The 22,535-nt window shown below is 41.2% G+C and overlaps 1 protein-coding gene across 4 annotated transcripts in view; it reads left to right on the forward strand.

The window, feature by feature from the left end:
• Positions 1-3,494: 3,494 nt before the first annotated feature.
• Positions 3,495-22,535, forward strand: part of LOC111956863 (G-protein-signaling modulator 2-like) — a 34,250-nt gene continuing 15,209 nt past the window's right edge. For 2 of the 4 annotated variants that reach the window (XM_023977537.2, XM_023977540.2), the window contains 7 exon segments: positions 3,495-3,698; positions 16,315-16,692; positions 19,940-20,161; positions 20,947-21,082; positions 21,199-21,338; positions 21,772-21,895; positions 22,317-22,432. In XM_023977537.2, the coding sequence (XP_023833305.1) occupies positions 16,628-16,692; positions 19,940-20,161; positions 20,947-21,082; positions 21,199-21,338; positions 21,772-21,895; positions 22,317-22,432 (803 nt within the window). In that variant the 5' untranslated portion in view covers positions 3,495-3,698; positions 16,315-16,627. 4 annotated transcript variants of the gene reach the window in all.

Consider the following 22,535-nt stretch of genomic DNA (forward strand, 5'->3'; position numbering starts at 1 on the left):
TAGCTGTATTCGTCAAAATAAATATAATTTGTTAAATCAAAGACAGTATGTTATAGGCCTATAGCCATATCTCGTGTATGCACAATATCTACAGTTTACTAATTTAGTTAGTTTGTTACTGTTAAAATTGCTGTGTTAAATTGTCCAGTGTATTTTTCTGGGAAATCGTGGTATGACTTAATCTCTTCTGGGAAATGAATAAGGGAACTAGGCAACAAAATGTGAAAGAAAACAGTAGAGGACATTCAACTATTGATAGTAATCTATATCACGTGTATCTTAAAATCTTCGGGCTTCTCAGAGTCCCAATCCCGCTTGCTCGCCAATCTCCACACTGATCATTTTCAGGTGAGGGGTGCCTCTTTCTAGATCGGTCCCCTCTGTTTTGATGGTGATTTTCTGGCTGCATTACTGCTCTCATGCATTATTATGCTTTGGTGTTTCCGGGGTTTGCTTGGTTAATGAGAGGCTGTGGACACAGAGTGAATAGACCACCCTGTGAGACCATTAAAGATGAGCTAATGATAACAGTTCTGTGTGTGTGATGTGGGAGCCAGCCTCCTGTCAAGCTGTTCTTTCAAATGACTGCTTTTGTTTGCCACAGCTGCACTGTAGTCCTATATCACTTGTCCTATTAACCACTACTCATAGTCGCAGACGGACAGCTTTGTCACCGGCGTCAGACACATACAGTTGAAGTCGGCAGTTACATACACCTTAGCCAAATAGGAGCAGACTCCTTTCTGAGAATGTAGGCTCCTCCTTTACGCCGGTGAAAGGAATCTGGGAAAAGGATCTCTGTCTATCAGTGATGAGTTTTGGGCGGATGTTTGCGACAAGGTACAGTGAAGTCGGAAGTTTACATACACCTTAGCCAAATACATTTAAACTCAGTTTTTCACAATTCCTGCATTTAATCCTAGTAAAAATTCCTGTTTTAGGTCAATTAGGATCACCACTTTTATTTTAAGAATGTGAAATGTCAGAATGATAGTAGAGAATGATTACTTTCAGATTTGATTTCTTTCATCACAATTCCCAGTTGGTCAGAAGTTTACATACACTCAATTAGTATTTGGTAGCATTACCTTTAAATTGTGTAACTTGGGCAAACGTTCCGGGTAGCCTTCCACAAGCTTCCCACAATAAGTTGGGTGAATTTTGTCCCATTCCTCCTGACAGAGCTGGTGTAACTGAGTCAGGTTTGTATGCCTCCTTGCTCGCAATGCTTTTTCAGTTCTGCCCACACATTTTCTATGGGATTGAGGTCAAGCTTTGTGATGGTGACTCCAATACCTTGACTTTGTTGTCCTTAAGCCATTTTGCCACAACTTTGAAGGATGCTTGGAGTCATTGTCCATTGAGACCATTTGCAACCAGCTTTAACTTCCTGACTGATGTCCTGAGATGTTGCTTCAATATATCCACATAATTTCCCTCCCTCATGATGCCATCTATTTTGTGAAGTGCACCAGTCCCTCCTGCAGCAAAGCACCCCCACAACATGATGCTGCCACCCCTGTGCTTCACGGTTGGGATGGTGTTCCTTAGCTTGCAAGCCTCCCCTTTTTCTTCCAAACATAACGATGGTCATTATGAGCCAAATAGTTCTGTTGTGTTCATTCTCTCGGTTTGTAGAGCCTCTATGAGGGCTGAATAGAGTCCTAATTCACTCTGTTGTAGAGCCTCTATGAGGGCTGAATAGAGTCCTCCATCACTCTATTGTAGAGCCTCTCTGAGGGCTGAATAGAGTCCTCATTCACTCTGTTGTAGAGCCTCTGTGAGAGCTGAATAGAGTCCTCCATCACTCTGTAGAGCCTCTATGAGGGCTGAATAGAGTCCTCATTCACTCTGTTGTAGAGCCTCTTCTGAGGGCTGAAATAGAGTCCTCCATCCCCATGTTGATCACCTTCTAAGCAGAGGACCTACCCAGTGAGGACTCGGGCCTGGAGAAGATGGGGGGCCTGGAGAAGATGGGTGACTGGCTGAAGGGTCTCACCGGACCGCTGGTACTCTTTGAGATTTTCACCTTGGGGGCACCTTGGAGAAGTCAGGGAGCAGGTAGTGGACTTCAAATCAAAATCTAATTTTATTTGTCACTTACAGTGAAATGCTTACTTACAAGCCCTAACTAACAATGCAGTAATTTTTGTGATGTGTGGGCGTGAGTGATGTGAGTATAATGGTAGGTTTGTGTGTGAGCAGTGCTTGACAGGGGCAGGAGCTCACCGGAGCTGAGTACCGGCACCTCAAATGTTCTACTGCTTGAGTTCCTGCACCTCTTACAGAATATTGGCTTAAACTATAGCAGTCAGTAGTTCCTGCACCTACATATAAACAGTACCGTCACACAAAATGAGCACCAGCACCTATTTCAGTCCAGGTCAAGCTCTCTGTGTGTGTGTGTGTGTGTGAGTGTGAGTGTGAGTGTGTAGCCTCGCCTACAGCATGTAGGCGTGTGTATGAGTGATGTGTGTACGAGTGGTGTGTGTATAAGTGGTGTGAGAGACTTGATAAACTTGCTCTTCAGCATAACGAGCATTTGAAGATCCAGTGTTAGAAGTTCAAAAGCATGACAGACTAAGCTGTATGCAGTCGGTATAAGTGCAATTCTATTAGYATAACTAAACTGATAAAATAAAGGTTAAATTAAATAAAACAAATCTCTATTCTGCTGAGAAGTCTGTGCAACCTCTCAAAACAAACCACCCCAAGACTTGCTGGCAAGTTATCAGCATATACCTGTTGTACCCAATGAAACTCTCCTGACCTGGCCCCAATCTCATCTATTTAGAATGTGTTATATGCTACACAGCAATGTTTCTTATGGGATCTTCAAGTTCTGACATAACCCACCAGTTACGTCTGCAACATTGTTTCAAGATCTAAAGCAGTCGAATGTATGTGGCTTCATCAATAATGTACATTGTATCACGTCTGAACTTGACGTGCGAGGGGAGGAGTTWGATCGCTTCAGTAAACTCCTGAAACCTTCTTAAAAAGTATGGGGGAGCAGCGAGCTCACTTCACTCTCTTCCTTCCCTGCTGCTGACAAACGCCGAGCTTTTGAAAGCACCTGTGTGTTTTGGCCAACTTCTCAATTTATGCAAACAATACTAACTTAGCCTGTCATTTTGCTAGCAGCTATCTACATTTTATTAACAGCTAGCTACTGCCTAACGTTCTGCAACTGGCAGTGCAAGTAGACAGGCTCCTACTTTTTCAGGCAGTCAGTTTACTTACTAGTTTTTAACCCCCCAAACTGAGATGTTTGCATTAGTAAATGCCATTATTGTCGAGAATGACTCTTTGTTTTATTCTTCTGATTATTGCATATTTTGCTGACACACTTGACACCTTGAAGCTGCATGAGGATAACGTGATTTACTCACTCATCCTATAGTTGAAATTCATTATTGAAATCTCATTGGTCCACAGACGGGTATTATGGGCGTGGCTATCTTTGAACCTGTTCCGCTGATTGGCTACTGGACTAACAAAACAGAGTCGACTCATCGAAGTTTGTGAAAAGTTTCTTGCTAGTTATGTTAGGAAAGTGGCGAATTTATAAGCACATATGGCAATAAATATAACGTTTTATTATGAAGTTGTAGAATAAAACTGAAATTYTATTTACCGTCCGAGTCGAAGTATCGAAACGGGGAATAAAACGCATTGTTCGAACTGGACCGCCTAACGTAAGTGGACTAGCTGACGTTAGCCAGCTGAGCTAACGTTAGCTACGGTTACAGGTTGTAAAGGTTCTCTGGTTGTGTACCCATAGCATAGCCCTCTAGCTATAAGCTAAATAAATAGCTATATTGTTGTGGTTGTAGCTTGCACATTTGTTAGAACTGGCTTGTTGGCTACCTAGTTAGTTTTCTCAGTTGATTTGCTGATCAAATCTCTCAGTTCACTATTTGGGGAACGCCTTAGCTGTATTCGTCAAAATAAATATAATTTGTTAAATCAAAGACAGTATGTTATAGGCCTATAGCCATATCTCGTGTATGCACAATATCTACAGTTTACTAATTTAGTTAGTTTGTTACTGTAAAATTGCTGTGTTAAATTGTCCAGTGTATTTTTCTGGGAAATCYTGGTATGACTTAATCTCTTCTGGGAAATGAATAAGGGAACTAGGCAACAAAATGTGAAAGAAAACAGTAGAAGGACATTCAACTATTGATAGTAATCTATATCACGTGTATCTTAAAATCTTCGGGCTTCTCAGAGTCCCAATCCCGCTTGCTCGCCAATCTCCACACTGAATCATTTCAGGTGAGGGGTGCCTCTTTCTAGATCGGTCCCCTCTGTTTTGATGGTGATTTTCTGGCTGCATTACTGCTCTCATGCATTATTATGCTTTGGTGTTTCCGGGTTTGCTTGGTTAATGAGAGGCTGTGGACTGGTTAATGAGAGGCTGTGGACACAGAGTGAATAGACCACCCTGTGAGCACATTAAAGATGAGCTAATGATAACAGTTCTGTGTGTGTGATGTGGGAGCCAGCCTCCTGTCAAGCTGTTCTTTCAAACGACTGCTTTTGTTGCCACAGCTGCACTGTAGTCCTATATCACTTGTCCTATTAACCACTACTTCATAGTCGCAGACGGACAGCTTTGTCACCGGCTCAGACACATACAGTTGAAGTCGGCAGTTTACATACACCTTAGCCAAATAGGAGCAGACTCCTTTCTGAGAATGTAGGCTCCTCCTTTACGCCGGTGAAAYGAATCTGGGAAAAGGATCTCTGTCTATCAGTGATGAGTTTTGGGCGGATGTTTGCGACAAGGTACAGTTGAAGTCGGAAGTTTACATACACCTTAGCCAAATACATTTAAACTCAGTTTTTCACAATTCCTGACATTTAATCCTAGTAAAAATTCTGTTTTAGGTCAATTAGGATCACCACTTTATTTTAAGAATGTGAAATGTCAGAATGATAGAGAATGATTTCTTTCAGATTTGATTTCTTTCATCACTTCCCAGTTGGTCAGAAGTTTACATACACTCAATTAGTATTTGGTAGCATTCTTTAAATTGTGTAACTTGGGTCAAACGTTCGGGTAGCCTTCCACAAGCTTCCCACAATAAGTTGGGTGAATTTTGTCCCATTCCTCCTGACAGAGCTGTGTAACTGAGTCAGGTTTGTATGCCTCCTTGCTCGACATGCTTTTTCAGTTCTGCCCACACATTTTCTATGGGTTGAGGTCAAGGCTTTGTGATGGTGACTCCAATACCTTGACTTTGTTGTCCTTAAGCCATTTTGCACAACTTTGAAGGATGCTTGGAGTCATTGTCCATTTTGCAACCAAGCTTTAACTTCCTGACTGATGTCCTGAGATGTTGCTTCAATATATCCCATCATTTCCCTCCCTCAGATGCCATCTATTTTTGTGAAGTGCACCAGTCCCTCTGCAGCAAAGCACCCCCACAACATGATGCTGCCACCCCTGTGCTTCACGGTTGGGATGGTGTTCCTTAGCTTGCAAGCCTCCCCCTTTTTCCTCCAAACATAACGATGGTGTCATTATGGCCAAATAGTTCTGTTTTTGTTTCATCAGACCAGAGGACATTTCTCCAAAAAGTACAATCTTTGTCCCTGTGCAGTTGCAAACCGTAGTCTGGCTTTTTTATGGCGGTTTTGGAGCAGTGGCTTCTTCTTCTCCTCAGCGGCCTTTCAGGTTATGTCGATATAGGACTTGTTTTACTGTGGATATAGATACTTTGTTCGCGGTTTTCTCCAGCATCTTCACAAGGTCCTTTGCTGTTCTGATTTGCACTTTTCGCACCAAAGTACGTTCATCTCTAGGAGAGAACGCGAGTCCTTCCTGAGTGGTATGACGGCTATGTGGTCCCATGGTGTTTATACTTGCGTACTATTGTATGTACAAATGAACGTGGTACCTTCAGGCATTTGGAAATTGTTCCCAAGGATGAACCAGACTTGTGAAGGTCTACAATTTTTATTCTGATGTCTTGACTGATTTCTTTTGATTTTCCCATGATGTCAAGCAAAGAGGCACTGAGTTTGAAGGTAGGCCTTGAAATACATCCACAGGTAACCTCCAATTGACTGAAATGATGTCAATTATCCTATCAGAAGCTTCTAAGCCATGACATCATTTTCTGGATTTTCCAAGCTGTTAAAGGCACAGTCAACTTAGTGTATGTAAACTTCTGACCCCACTGGAATTGTGATACAGTGAATTTCAGTGAAATAATCTGTTTGTAAACAATTTTGGATTTTTTTGTTGTCATGCACGAAGTAGATCTCTTAACTTTCTCTGCGCTACGGATCCCTTTAGCGGGATCATTTTCCTAAGCAACCGCTGAATTGCAGGGCGCAAAATATTACTAACAATATTTATAATCATGCAATCATAAGTGAAATATACCAAAACACAGTTTGCTTGTGTTAATCCACCTATCGTGTCAGATTTTGAAAATATGCTTTGCAGCGAAAGCAATCCAAGTTTTTGTGAGTGTATCAATCATTGCTCAACAGCTAGCCAAATTAGCATGTCACGAAAGTCAGAAAAGCAATAAAATTATCGCTTACCTTTGATAATCTTCGGATGTTTGCACTCACGAGACTCCAGTTACACAATGTTATTTTTGTTCGATAAATATTACTTTTATAACAAAAAAACGCCATTTGGGTTGCGCGTTATGATCAGAAAACAAAGCCTCGTTCCGTTGACGAAAATTCCAAAAAGTATCCGTAATGTTCGTAGAAACATGCCAAATGTTTTTTATAATCAATCCTCAGGTTGTTTTTAACAAACATAATCGATATATTTCAACCGGACCGTAACCTATTCAATTAAGAGAGAAAGAAAATGGAGAGCTACCCCTCTCGCGCGCAGAGGAACTATTCAGAGGACACCTGACTAGTTTTGAAAAATCTCGCTCATTTTTCAAATAAAAGCCTGAAACTGTCTAAAGCCTGGTCACAGCCTGAGGAAGCCATTGGAAAAGGAATCTGGTTGATACCCCTTTTAAATGGAGAAAGACGGGCACGGAAACACAGATAAAATCACTTCCCGGGTTAGATTTTCTCAGGTTTTCGCCTGCAGATCAGTTTTGTTATACTCACAGACAATATTTTGACAGTTTTGGAAACTTTGGAGTGTTTTCTATCCTAATCTGTAAATATATGCATATTCTACGATCTGGACCTGAGAAATAGTCCGTTTACTTGGAACGTTATTTAAAAAAAAATATTAATAATCTGACCTATAGCGTCAAGGTTAACCGACTTGCCAAAACTATATTTTGTTAACCTTTTACGGCTAGGGGTTCCGCTAGCGGAACGTTTCGACAACATCTGGTGAAATGGCAGAGCGGAAATTCCAAAAATAATTATTAGAAATATTTAACTTTCATACATTCACAAGTGCAATACACCAAATTAAAGCTTAACTTCTTGTTAATCTAGCCACCGTGTCAGATTTCAAAAAGGCTTTACGGCGATAGCAAACCATGCTATTATCTGAGGACAGTACCCCATCAAACAAACACATGACAATCATAATTCAACCCGCCAGGCGTGACACAAAACTCGGAAATAACGATATAATTCATGCCTTACCTTTGAAGATCTTCTTCTGTTGGCACTCCAATATGTCCCATAAACATCATAAATGGTCCTTTTGTTTGATAAATTCCGTCGTTATATCTCCAAAATGTCCATTTATTTGGCGCGTTTGATTAAAAAAAACACCGGCTCCAACTCGCGCAACATGACTACAAAATATCTATTGAGTTACCTGTAATCTTGATCCAAACATTTCAAACAACTTTCCTAATACAACTTTAGGTATTTTTTWACGTAAATAATCGATCYAATTTAAGACGGGATAAACTGTGTTCAATACCGGACGAAAACAAAGTGGAGCGAGCTTTCAGGTCGTGTSCCCCAAKRACAACAGTACACTAGACTCGACCCTCGTTCTGAACAGCRATACMTCTTCATTACTCAAAAGAAAAACATCAACCAATTTCTAAAGKCTGTTGACATCCAGTGGAAGCAATAGGAACTGCAAGCAAGTGCCTTAGTTTTCTATGTGGATCTAGATTTCTAATTGAAAACAGTCACCTCCAAAAAAGAAATTTCCTGGATGGTTTMTCCTCAGGTTTTCGCCTGCCATTTCAGTTCTGTTATACTCAGACATTATTTTAACAGTTTTAGAAACTTTGGAGTGTTTTCTATCCAAATCTACTAATTATATGCATATCCTAGCTTCTGGGCCTGAGTAGCAGGCAGTTTACTTCGGGCACGCTTTTCTTTGAAAATTCCGAATGCTGCKCCCTATCCTAAAAAAGGTAACAAGAAATTTGTGGGGTGGTTGAAAAACCAGTTTTAATGACTTCAACCTAAGTGTATGTAAACTTCTAACTTCAGCTGTACATTACACACCCATTTGGTGCACAATACTAGAAAGGTTTCAGTTCACACACTGGCAGCTGTTGATTGCTAATTATAAACATATGTACAGGAATGTATGGCACAGACTCCTCACGCACAAACAAAAGCAGGCTTAACCTCTCTAGGTGGTGTGGGACGCTACCGTCCCACCTGGCCAACATCCAGTGAAATTGCAGAGAGCGAAATTCAAAAATATTCAATTCAAATATTTAACAATCTTGATATGTGTTATACATCAAAATAAAGCTTAACTTCTTTGTTAATCCAGCCGCCATGTCAGATTTCAAAAAGGCTTTACAGCGAAAGCAAACCATGCGATTATCTGAGGACAGCGCTCGGCACACAAAACATTACGTACAGTTACCAGCCAAGTAGATTAGTCACGAAAGTCAGAAATAGCAATAAAATTTATCACTTACCTTTGTTGATCTTCGTATGGTTGCACTCACAAGAGTCTATGTTACACAATAAATGTTTTGTTAGATAAAGTCCCTCTTTATATCCAAAAACCTCCATTTTGTTGGCGCGTTTTGTTCAGTAATCCAATGGCTCAAATGCGATCACAAGAGGCAGACGAAAATTCCAAATAGTATCCGTAAAGTTCGTAGAAACATGTCAAACAATGTTTAGCCTAAATAATCGATAATATTTCAACCGGACAAAAGCTTCGTCAATATAAAAAGAAAACAAGAAAGGCYTGCTCTCGGTCGTGCGCAGTAACCAGCTCTGAGGACATCACAGGGTCCACTCACTCAATGTTGTCATTATCCCTCATTTTTCAGAATAAAAGCCTGAAACAATGTCTAAAGACTGTTCACAACTAGTGGAAGCCATAGGGAACGGAATCTGGGTCCTATCCCTTTAAATGGTGGATAGGCTTTCATTGGAAAAACAGCCATTTCAAGGTAATGGCACTAACTGGATGGATTTTCCTCAGGTTTTAGCCTGCCATTTCAATTCTGTTATATTCACAGACATTATTTTAACAGTTTTAGAAACTTTGGAGTGTTTTCTATCCAAATCTATATGCATATCCTAGCTTCTGGGCCTGAGTAGCAGGCAGTTTACTTTGGGCATMCTTTTCATCCGGAAGTGAAAATAGTGCCCCCAACCCTAGTGAGGTTAAAGACTTCACACAGACTTACATGGCAGCAAAACAGCAGAGCAGATGGCCTAGTGATAACCAGTGTTTTGGTTACAATTCTGCTCATTGGCGTGGACGGACGGCTGCTGGCCGGGCCCAGCATTTAGGTCATCCACAAAGTGAGCTCTCAAACACACTTTGTGACGTTATCATGTTGTAACTGCAGTGAAATGTCCCATTGGATCTATTACTGTTAGAGGTGGCTCAGATTCTATTTTAACTTAACATAATACATAAATAAAATCAATTTAGTCTCAAATAAATAATGAAACATGTTCAATTTGGTTTAAATAATGCAAAAACACAGTGTTTAGGAAGAAAGTAAAAGTGCAATATGTGCCATGTAAAAAGCTATATGTGCCATGTAAAAAAGCTAACATTTAAGTTCCTTGCTCAGAACATGAGAACATATGAAAGCTGGTGGTTCCTTTTAACATGAGTCTTCAATATTCCCAGTTAAGAAGTTTTAGGTTGTAGTTATTATAGGACTATTTCTCTCTATACCATTTGTATTTCATATACCTTTGACTATTGGATGTTCTTATAGGCACTATAGTATTGCCAGTCTAATCTCGGGAGTTGATAGGCTTCAAGTCATAAACAGCACTGTGCTTCAAGCATTGCAAAGTGCTGCTGGTAAACGCAGTAAAGTGCTGCTTGAATGAATGCTTACGAGCCTGCTGCTGCCTACCACTGCTCAGTCAGACTGCTCTATCAAATCATAAACTTAATTATAATATAATTAACACACAGAAATACGAGCCTTTGGTCGTTTATATGGTCAAATCCGGAAACGATAATTTTGAAAACAAAATGTTTATTCTTTCAGTGAAATACGGAACCGTTCCGTATTTTATCGAACGGATGGCAACCCCTAAGTCTAAATAATGCTGTTACATTGCACAACCTTCAATGTTATGTCATAATTTTGTAAAATTCTGGCAAATAAATTATGGTCTTTGTTAGGAAGAAATGGTCTTCACACAGTTTGCAACGAGCCAGGTGGCCCAAACTGCTGCATATACKCTGACGCGAATGCGCTTTTGTTAAATCATCACCAGTTTGGCGAAGTAGGCTGTGAATTGATGATAATTTAACAGGCACCGCATTGATTATATGCAATGCAGGACAAGCTAGTTAAACTAGTAATATCATCAACCATGTGTAGTTAACTAGTGATTATGTTAAGATAGTTTTTTTATAAGATAAGTTTAATGCTAGCTAGCAACTTACCTTGGCTCCTTGCTGCACWCACGTAACAGGTGGTCAGCCTGCCACGCAGTCTCCTCGTGGATTGCAATGTAAAAGGCCATAATCGGCGTCCAAAAATACAGATTGTTATGAAACTTGAAATCGGCTCAAATTAATCGGCCATGCCGATTTATCGGTCGACCTCTAATACAATCACCTTTCGGCGAAATTCMCCATTTTGAATCSAAAAAAGGTGACTCGTGTAGATCCAATGAGAAAAGTGAGGGGGGGGGSRTTMGYWRKKRWKRMGSRMMWWMSSYKCSYYMMYWMSSMMMTTMGYYSKAWWKRMGSRMMWWRCKAYGSRRKYSCKAWRSGSRKKKWWAKKYYAWMSKYSKKSSKYKRMYAYYYYYYAYYYYKKKCKAWMMMSRWYMTMMWYSKWRKYSSSSMMSRMYAAYYYYYMMGYAWMYAAYMTTWKCKYSRWKKYKKYSSSKWRCCCRMYAKSYWWAKSYAYYYGMWYGMMYYYAYSCRMYKCKKSYYYYKSGGGGMMYYYAYMTMYWMYAYSCMWKRTRKWMYYSRMMWAKRMGAAAAACAACTGGCATTTGGAAAGTTTGAGGTGAGGGAGAAAGTGTGGTGGAACAAGTATTGTTAAGTATCTTGCTACAGTAGTTGGGTGTCGAATTCTCCGTTAGCTGGCCAGAGAAATGTTGTGCGACAATATCCAACTTAACTGATCAAATAATTGAGTMTATGGTGTGAAAATTAGCTGGCTAATGAGGTCAGACAGCTAATGTTAGCTAGCTAACGTTACAACATCAGATGAGCTAACGTTAGTAACCTAACCATTCGCTATAGTATTAACTGGTGTACGACTCCTTGCTGTTCCTCAAGTTATAACGCATTAGTTGCTTACTGGATCCTGGCAATCTGTGTAAAATGTTAACAAACTAACTAGAGTATCTGTGAAGTAATGTTTTCCCTCTACAGTATGTGGTTAATTTTCAGAATGAGAGAATTAGGTGAAAATGTGGCGTTGCTTGTTAACTTCTTTGATATAGGGGGCAGCATTMTCACTTTTGGATGAATTGCGTGCCCATAGTGAACTGCCTCSTAKTCTGTCCCAGATGCTAATATATGCATATTATTATTACTATTGGATAGAAAACACTGAAGTTTCTAAAACTATTTGAATGATGTCTGTGAGTATAACAGAACTCATATGGCAGGCAAAAACCTGAGAAAAAATCCAAACASGAAGTGAAAATTCTGAGAGTGGTTGTTGTTAAAGTCATCGCCTATTCAATTCCCTGTAATATATGGATCTGTTTGCACTTCATACGCCTTCCACTAGATGTCAARAGTCAGTAGAACGTGGAATGAAGCTTATGCTGTGTTGTGGGACCGGATGGGAGGGGAATGAGTCAGTGGTCTGGCAGATTGCCAGTTCTTGGTAACGCGCTTTCCTCATGTTGTCGCCTTGCGTTCCATTACTTATACAGACATGAAAGAATGCTTCGGTTGGAACGTTATTGGATATAAATGATAACAACATCCTGAAGKTTGATTCTCTACTAAGTTTGACCAGTTTATTTGACCTGGAATATAACTTTTTGAAGTTTTCGTCCAACGTTTGCCTGCATCTGCGCGAGCATTTGGACACGTGTACTACACATGCTAGCAAAATTAGCTAATTGGACATAAGTAATGGACATTATCGAACAAAACAACGATTTACTGTGGAACTAGGATTCCTGGCACTGCATTCTGATGAAGATAATCAAAGGTAAGGGAATATTTATGATGTAATTTCGTATTTCTGTTGACTCCAACATGGCGGAGAAATGTTGTTAAATCTGAGCGCTGTCTCAGATTATTGCATGGTGTGCTTTTTACGTAAAGTTTTTTTTAAATCTGACACAGCGGTTGCATTAAGAACAAGTGTATCTTTAATTATATGTAAAACATGTATCTTTCATCAAAGTTTATGATGAGAATTTCTGTAATTTGACGTGGCTCTCTGTAATTACTCCGGATATTTTGGAGGCATTTCTGAACATGGCGCCAATGTAAACCGAGATTTGTGGATATAAATATGCACATTATCAAACAAAACATAAATGTATTGTGTAACATGTCATATGAGTGTCATCTGATGAAGATGTTCAAAGGTTAGTGAATAATTTTCTCTATTTCTGGTTTTTGTTACTACTATCTTTTGCTGGGAAAATGGCTGTGTTTTTCTGTGGCTATGTACTGAGCTAACATAATTGTTTGGTGTGCTTCCCCCGTAAATCCTTTAAAACACAATTTTTTTTATAAGAATGTTGGCTGGATTCACAACATGTGTAGCTTTAATTTGGTGTCTTTCATGTGTGATTTCATGAAAGATTGATTTTTATAGTAATATATTTGAATTTGGCGCATGACATTTTTTCTGGATTTTGGCCAAGTGGGATGCTACCGTCCCACCTATCCTAGAGAAGTTAAACAAGTGGATTCAGGGCTCAAGTGTAGCTGGAGCTGGCTTAACCCTTGTGTTGTCTTAACCTCTCTGGGATATGTTTCCAAGGGAAACATACCTCTCTGGGATATCCTTAACTTATCCTAGATAAGTTAAGGGTAAAAAATTACCCGACACAATGTTTAACAGCAGAGAACTGCCTAAATTATATTTTTTCAACTTGAAATTTGACGACTTCCTAGAGTGACCTCAACATTTAGAAAAAGTGAAACATCACCTTTGTTCATATTTCCATGAAAGCTGTACACCACCAGGGTACAAAGCGTACAACTAATTTTTGGCCCGGCAGTTATGAGAAATTGAGATTGTGTGCTACTGATTGAACTCAGCCAGCAGCTCCTGAAGAGGAAGATCACCATGGTTGGCACAGTTAGAAAGAACAAGCCTGAGCTCCCCCCTGCACTCCTCGCAACAAGGGGGAGGAGGCCTTCTCATCAAAGTTTGCCTTCACCCCCACCACCACTCTAGTTTCTTACCTCCCAAAGAGGAACAAGAATGTGGTCCTCCTGAGCACACTGCACAGAACAGCTGAGATCAGTGATCYTGAGGACAGGAAGCCAGCCATCATCCTGGACTACAACCACAACAAAGGAGGCGTGGTCAACCTGGACAAGGTGATTGGAACTTACAGCTGCAGGAGGATGACTGCCCGCTGGCCCCTGGTCATTTTCCATAACATCATTGAAGTGTCCTCATACAATGTCTTCGTGATATGGAACAAGATCAACCCTACCTTGGATGCCTGATAAGCYGAACAAGCGGAGGGTGTTCCTGGAGCAGCTGGGAAAGGCACACATTCAAAGAAGGGAGCGCCTCCTTCGCACAGCAGTCTCTGCAGCACTTGTGAAAGCTGTTCAGGGGGCTGAATCTTGCCCTGATCCATCTGAGGCTGCAGCTGGGGCAGGCAAGAGGAGGAGATGCCAATTCTGCCTCCCAAAGAAGGACTGGAAAACATACTATGTGCTGCACATGTGAGAAATACATCTGCAAAGTCCATGCACACACACTTGCAACTCTAATTTAGAGTTGATTGATTTTTCAAATTTTTGTTTTGTGTCTATCTTATTTGTTTATACACCTTGTGGGTGGGGGCTATGGTTCAAAAAAATGGGAGAAGACTAGTATTTTGTAGTTGAATTCCTCATTGTATATAAGAATATATCATTATGTTGCCAAAAAACGGTTGTTTCCCTTCAATAAAATGCATTCAAAACTACTCTGCACATTTCTGCTATTTTCTTAGGCTATACAAGTGCTATCTCTTGCAAAACATTTAGTAATAATAAACCTCTACTTTAGTAAAGAAAACAATTGACAGGTGTGTTGTAATAAAAACTAGTGTTGTCCACTGATTTAAATGCAGTCTTTCTGCATTGTGAAGAGGGAAAACCAAGATATTCAAAGTTTGATGAATGACAGGTTGTTTCTAAATGCAAAATAGATTTTGGGTTTAAAATTCTATTAAGCTGCTTTATTTGAGGGGTTTAGTGAATGCGGGTCATTTTTTACCCTTAGGACAAGGAGTATACAGAATGTTAAGACTATACAAGGGTTAAGCTGGAAGCCACTAGAGTTGAAAGGAACACCACACATTTTCCCTCTTTCTCACTTTTTCAATACAGTGGATAAAAAGGGCTATGCCAGGTGTACTCTCTGCCTGAAAGAGATCAATTATACCAACAAAGGGTATGGTATCATGCTGTATTCACAACGCAACAAGCAGCTCGACAGAGGTCTGTGGTGAACCATCCCCAGGTTGAAAGTAGATTACTCCTGGATTAGAAAAGTGATGATTCACAACAACCAAGTCTTTGAATAATCTTTGTGAATGTCATTTAGTTACAGGCTTGCGATACTACCTACCATCAGAATATGCCTCTTTCTATTATCCACCAATGAATATTAATATGCACCTGCAGCATACATTTGAATACCGCTTACTGTTTTTTTATATTTGTAATAATTGTGCTCTTGACACTTAGCTGGTAGTGTAATTTGGTTTCAGGAATAACCTGTTAATTAGGCCTACTCCTCACTACTAAAACGTGACCTGTTAATTAGGCCTACTCCTCACTACTAAAACGTGACCTGTTAATTAGGCCTACTCCTTCTACTAAAACGTGACCTGTTAATTAGCCTACTCCTTCCTACTAAAACGTGACCTGTTAATTAGGCCTACTCCTTCCTACTAAAACGTGACCTGTTAATTAGGCCTACTCCTCCTACTAAAAGTGACCTGTTAATACCTCTCTCACTACTAAACGTGACCTGTTAATTAGGCCTACTCCTTCCTACTAAAACGTGACCTGTTAATTAGCGCTACTCTCACTACTAAAAGTGACCTGTTAATTAGGCCTACTCTTCCTACTAAAACGTGACCTGTTAATTAGGCCTACTCCTTCCTACTAAAACGTGACCTGTTAATTAGGCTACTCCTTCCTATCTAAACGTGACCTGTTAATTAGGCCTACTCCTTCCTACTAAAACGTGCGTCTGGAAAGAGGCGGCCTACTTTATCATGTGGGAAGGAGGCAGCGTTTGGCCTTGCGCTGGTGGCGCTCCATCTACGACTACTAGGCTTTCTTATCACTGTACTAACAATGGATTTTCCACGCAGTCGTAACTGTGCAGGTCTTTTTTCAAACTTATTTCGTCAGCCAGGCTACTTTACCTACTTCTTGCTAAATAATAAAAGTGTAATCAWTTTGCAATTATAATTATCTTTGCTATGGTGGATACATGTTCTCTTGTCTACCAATGATTTGCATACAGTATATTACATGTATCTCTGGTGATTGGGAAAAATCCTCTCCTGTTTGTCTGCTTGCCTAGGCTAGCTGTATCTTCACACTTAAGTAGACCCTGAGCACTGATGATTGAGTCATTGATTGACAGCTTGCGTGTGGTGAGGGGTGAACATATCCACTCCTGTCCTGCCCTGCGTGTGCACGCTGTTTAGTGGGTGTTGCCATGTTGTCGCGTGGCCAGAATGAAGCTTCACACACAGCATCTTGTGTTCTCTTCACAGAAGGCTGCCGAGGAGAGCTGTGGTGGCACTGACAAGGCAAGCCAAACTCAAACAGTAGGAGAAATGCAGCCTCGTGGACTGACGGGCAACTCTGTCTGAGGATCTCTGTCTGGGGCTGTGGTCATGTCTCTGGACAGACTAACAGTCGAAGGACAAACAACCTTACAAAAAAAGGGAATATTAGGATTTTCCAACAATTCTTGTTGTGAAGGTTCAGACCACTTCTCCTAGGTCCATCAGATGTTTTTTGACTTAGTTTTTTCATTATCACAATTTTTCGGATTAACTGGGATCGTCCCACTTYCGATCTTAAATGGATTCCGTTGGCTCTTTGGTTAGCATTCAAGATGAGGACCAGTCCTATCGTGTCCGATACAGGTAGGCAATACCCTCCTCATACCCCCCCCCCAGCATTATACTGTCACTGTCTCAATCATTGGTCAACATATTTTGTTTCATGTACGGCCTAGATTGGGTGCTTTAAACTTCCCTTCATTGAAGTGTTTTTTTTTTTTTTAAGAATTGGAACAAGAATTTAACAACAATGATCATTGTGGGATTTGACACAGTAGACCATGTAGTCTAGATCTCATCCTGATGTCTCAAAAGTCTGCATGTGGGATGAGATCAGGTTTTCCAGAGCTTTCAGGTGTGAATTGGTAGGCTACATTTCTCTTCTTCCATTTTAAGTGGAGTTGTYAGAGGAAGTTCCATGTAAGTGGAGTTGAGACAGAGGGATGGTTGGACTATAGACGGACTAGTTGAGTGGTTCCTGTTCCCATGTTTGTGGCAGACTGACAGGTCACTGACTTTCATAGGTGTCACCAAGCACCTGGCCCAAAGTAAAGGGCACCGGCAGGTGTGACCTGGGGAAAAAACAGCAAAAACTGCTCCAGGCTTCTCAATCAATATTTAACAAGCCTCTCAAACATTCATGATGATTTGCTTTYTATTTCTAGTTTCCAAATTAGATGATTCAACTTCTTTTGAAAGGAGTGGAGGGACATCTGTTTGGTAGAAGGCACCATGGTTGTATGTTCAACCATGTTCATCTCCGCCTATAGGATTTATAGGCATTTTCCTGGTCAACCATTTTTAAAATGCATTTGAGCATTAACGCGYAGGTGACAATTATGGCATATGTTCTCAAACGATTCAATGTTAGTGTTGAAGMTAGGCCTAACTCCTAGTCAAACCTTGTACGTTTTAATTGAATAACTTAAACCTCCCATTAGAGCTGGCACGATAAACTGAAAATGATRGACAACGACCATACTGAGCACTTATCGCAAGTATTCTGTTGATATTGTTCATTAGGATAAGTAGCCTATACTAGAGAAGTGTGAAATGACAAGTTTGCTAATATGGGTGATTGTTAATGGGACAATTGATGGCTACAACCATGAACCAGAAGTAGTAGTTTTAAAGGAAATGTTTGTTATAAACCCTATCGTTCTATTTATGGTTATTACATCAATTCAAGCAAATGATCGCGAWATGGATTTTTATCGCTATATCCATTTTGCCCAGTTTTACCTCCTAGCCAGCTGAATCTKAGACAAAGCTCTCTGATGCTGCCCAGCAGCTTTGTAGACAGGGCCTGTATAATCACTGTAGGACCCACTGTAGTAATTCCAGCCAGGTGATGAGGCCAGAGAGAGACAAGTAGATTACCTCATGTAACGCTGACAGTAGATTTTCCCCAGTTATCCTTAGGGTTAGCCTACTTTATTGCAACCGTAGTGTGCGGCATGCAAAGAAATATGGTCGTTGGTGACTTGTGGGAATGGAAGGAGATCTTTTTCAATGTTTTGGTAAAATAATCTCAGTGAGACATTGAAGAGTGTAGGCTACCTCAGCCCTTGTCCGGAATGTGTTTAGCTCTGTTGCACAGGAATCCTCTTTAAACCCAGTGGAAGCRTCTTTAGATGCCACTCAGATGTACCATGTGCTGTTGTAGGAGAAAGAAACCCAGGTATGGTTAAAATAACCACATTAGGTCAAATTCAGTATCTGTCACTGTACAGTACAATCATTTGTCATTTTACCTGCAAGACTGACACCAGCTCATTGTAACATTGTTCAGTCTGTAAACAGTAAAACACAGTAAACAAAACTATAGATGTTTTCCCTTCAGTATCAATGTTATAACCCTTTATAAAGTTTCATAATGCATAAAATGTGTTTTAGTAGGTCAGGTGTAATGTCAGTCAGTATTCTGTGAGAGCTTTCTAAACAGAACACTGGGTGGGTGGGGAGCACTTGATATAAGAGGGGAAACTTGAAGTAAAAAAACATGCATGAATACAGTTCATACTCTAACAAAGTGATGGTGTTTTTTGCAGGAGAACAATGCATGAATACAGTTCATCTCTAACAAAGTGATGGGTGTTTTTGCAGGAGAAAACATGCATGTATACAGTTCATCTCTAACAAGTGATGGGTGTTTTTGCAGGAGAAAACATGCATGAATACAGTTCATCTCTAACAAGTGATGGGTGTTTTTGCAGAGAAAACATGCATGAATACAGTCATCATCTAACAAAAGTGATGGGGTTTTTGCAGAGAAACATGCATGAAATACAGTTCATCTCTCTAACAAAGTGATGGGTGTTTTGCAGTAGAAAACATGCATGAATACAGTTCATCTCTAACAAAGTGATGGCGTTTTTGCAGAGAAAAACATGCATGAATACAGTCATATCAAACAAAGTGATGGGTGTTTGAGTAGAAACAGCATGAAACAGTCATTCTACCAAAGTGATGGGTTTTTGCAGTAGAAACATGCATGAATACAGTTCATCTCTCTAACAAAGTGATGGGCGTTTTTGCAGTAGAAAACATGCATGAATACAGTTCATACTCCTCTAACAAAGTGATGGGCGTTTTGCAGTAGAAAACATACATGAATACAGTCATATCTAACAAAGTTGATGGGTGTTTTGCAGTAGAACACACAAGATGGTAAAGAGACTGTGTAACAATTGAAGCCAGGCTGCATGAATATCACTAATCTGCTCCTAATCTGTTAATCCACCTGCCTCTGTGGATGCTCCTCTCTGACCCTGTCTGGGGTTAAAGTGACCGAAACACCCAGAATGTTACAGCACCCTGAGRGTGGCAGATCCAATGTCTTGCTCAATCCCTATTCTACACAGCAGAGAACCATGCCTGTAGACAATACACTTCTGTCTGAATGTTCTGTAAACATTGAGCCCACTGAATAGCCCAGTCCTCAGCGGAGCTGTCTGCCAGATTGCTGCATATTGTACTGTAGTGACCACGTAGAGAGGAAGTCAGCCCTAACCATAACAAACAAACCCRGATAAACCAAGGCTATTGTCCTCAGGACTATGAAGGAAGTAGCCAAACAAACTCCACATTCACAGTCTGATGGCGAGTGAGAGTGATGCTAGTCATACGTTTTTTCTGCTTCTATAATTTGAACATTTAGGCTAATGGGTGGCTTTGGTTTCTGGTTGATTTGAACTGTGGCAACTTTGGGGACGTAATAAACTTGGGTTGTTTTGAAAAAGACTATTTTTCTCCCGTCTGTGCCTACTGAACGCCACCGTGGACCTCTAATCCTATTTTCTACCTAAACCGTTTCTGCTGCCCCCTGTAGGATGGAGGCGTCTTGTCTGGAGCTGGCCCTGGAGGGGGAGCGGCTCTGTAAGGTGGACGACTACAGCGCAGGGGTGTCCTTCTTCGAGGCGGCCATCCAGGTTGGCACTGAGGACCTGCAGGTGCTGAGTGCCATCTATAGCCAGCTGGGCAACGCCTACTTCCACCTGCATGATTACGGCAAGGCCTTGGAGTTCCACCATCATGACCTCACCTTGACCAGGTAGGAACACCCCTATCACCAGGCAGGAAAGACTAAGCCCTTCACCAGGCAGGAAAGATAGGCCCTTCACCAGGCAGGACAAGACTAAGCCCTTCAACCGAGGCAGGAAAGAATAGGCCTTCACCAGGCAGGAAAGACTAGCCCTTCACCGGGCAGGAAAGACTAGGCCCTTCACCCGGGAGGAAAGACTAAGCCCTTCACCGGGCAGGAAAGACTAAAGCCCTTCACCGGGCAGGAGAAGACTAGGCCCCTTCACCGGGCAGGAAAGACTAAGGCCCTTCACCGGCCAGGGAAAGACTAGGCCTTCACGGGCAGGAAGAATGGCCTTCACCGGGGCAGAAAGACTAGGCCCTTCACCGGGCAGGAAAGATAGGCCTTACGCGCAATACCCTCACCGGGCAGGAAAGAATAGGCCCTTCACCGGGCAGGAAAGATAGCTTCACGGGCAGGAAAGAATAGGCCCTTCACCGGGCAGGATAGAATAGGCCCTTCACGGGCAGGATAGAATAGGCCCTTCACGCCTTCACGGGCAGGAAAGATAGCCTCACGGCCTTCACCCGGCGCAGGAAGAATAGGCCCTTTCACCGGGCAGGAAAGATACGACCTTCACCGGGCAGGAAAGAATACGCCCTTCACCAGGGCCGTATTAATAAAGCTTCTCGGAGTAAGACCAGGTCATTGTTTCCTTTATCAGCATGACCTCGCCACATAATTCCGCTGTTTGGACGTAAGCATTTTGCAATTTAAAGTAGATGAGCTTTTCCTTCCCATGATGACATTCTCAGGACCATCAGGGACCAGCAGGGAGAAGCAAAAGCCAGTGGTAATCTAGGCAACACGCTAAAGGTGTTGGGTAGATTTGATGAGGCTTTGGTCTGCTGTCAGAGGCACTTAGACATCGCCGTGGACCTGCACGACAAGGTGAGATTAACTCATTTGCGTTTTTTTCCGGTATTTAAATTCAGTGTTTAATTATTATTATTTTTTTTTACAGTTTTGGAATTGACATTACCTCTGTTCTTCTGTCTCTTCGTTAGGTGGGGCAGGCGAGGGCGCTGTATAACTTTGGGAACGTGTATCATGCCAAAGGCAAGGCCATCTGTTGGAGTGGAGCGGAGCCCGGAGAGTTCCCRGAGGAGGTCATGACTGCACTTAGGAAAGCAGCGGAATACTATGAGTGAGTTAGTGTGTTCATGTGCCTTACATCTAGTACTGTAGAGTAGAAATAAAGGGCATATTGTCATACTATATATATATATACAGTGGGGAGAACAAGTATTTGAATACACTGCCAATTTTGCAGGTTCTCCTACTTACAAAGCATGTAGAGGTCTGTAATTTTTATCATAGGTACACTTCAACTGTGAGAGACGGAATCTAAAACAYAAATCCAGAAAATCACATTGTATGATTTTTAAGTAACTCATTTGCATTTGATTTAATATATATATTATACACACACATTTCAATTAACAGGTATGCTATCACTATTTTACAATGTAGAAAATAGTCAAAATAAAGAAAAACCCTTGAATGAGTTGGTGTCAACTTTTGAATGGTACTGTATTTTTAAACAATGTTTATTTTCAACGGTTTGTCTGTATTGTCAGAGCAAACTTATCCATAGTGAAGGAGCTTGGAGATTGTGCCGCCCAGGGCCGAACATACGGTAACCTTGGCAACACACACTACCTGTTAGGAGACTTCCGGAATGCAGTGGCCTCACATGAACAGGTAATTACAATCGGATCAAAGTTTATAACCTATCATTAAGTTCTGGATTCAATCAAAACTCTACTGCTGTAGCATATAAAACACACACTTACCCTATGGCCAAACAGAATAGTGTGGGTTTACGTACTGTAGTAGAAATACCAGTTAGACTCCCTTCACTGGAAGATGAGCAGTAGTTTGTATACAAAGGAACTCCAGAAACATTACTAAGGCAGTTTTGATTAAGTCCAGCCATTAGCCTTTTGTCAGATATATTTCTGTTTTCAATGGTGCTCTGCAGTTCATTATAATGTCCTGTATAGCTCATTTCAATCCAGAAAGACTGGAGGTAAACATATGACACAATGMAAGACTAGAGTCGCTGGATGTACCGAGACCAAGGTGTTGTAATTGTGTGTGTGTTCGTCCATTTCTTTCCCAGCGCCTCCAGATTGCCAAGGAGTTTGGCGACCGCTCGGCYGAGAGAAGGGCCTACTGCAACCTGGGGAACGCCTATATCTTTCTGGGGGAATTTGAAGTGGCAGCCGAGCATTACAAGTGAGCCAAACCCCCAGCCCAACCATTCATCTTCTCTTAARGAAGTTCACTCCCCCTGAGAAAACAACACTTCTTTCAGTCTGGAGGGTGTAACACTGTTAGA

The sequence above is a fragment of the Salvelinus sp. IW2-2015 genome, linkage group LG32 (genome assembly GCF_002910315.2).
Source record: "Salvelinus sp. IW2-2015 linkage group LG32, ASM291031v2, whole genome shotgun sequence".
Lineage (NCBI taxonomy): Eukaryota > Metazoa > Chordata > Actinopteri > Salmoniformes > Salmonidae > Salvelinus > Salvelinus sp. IW2-2015.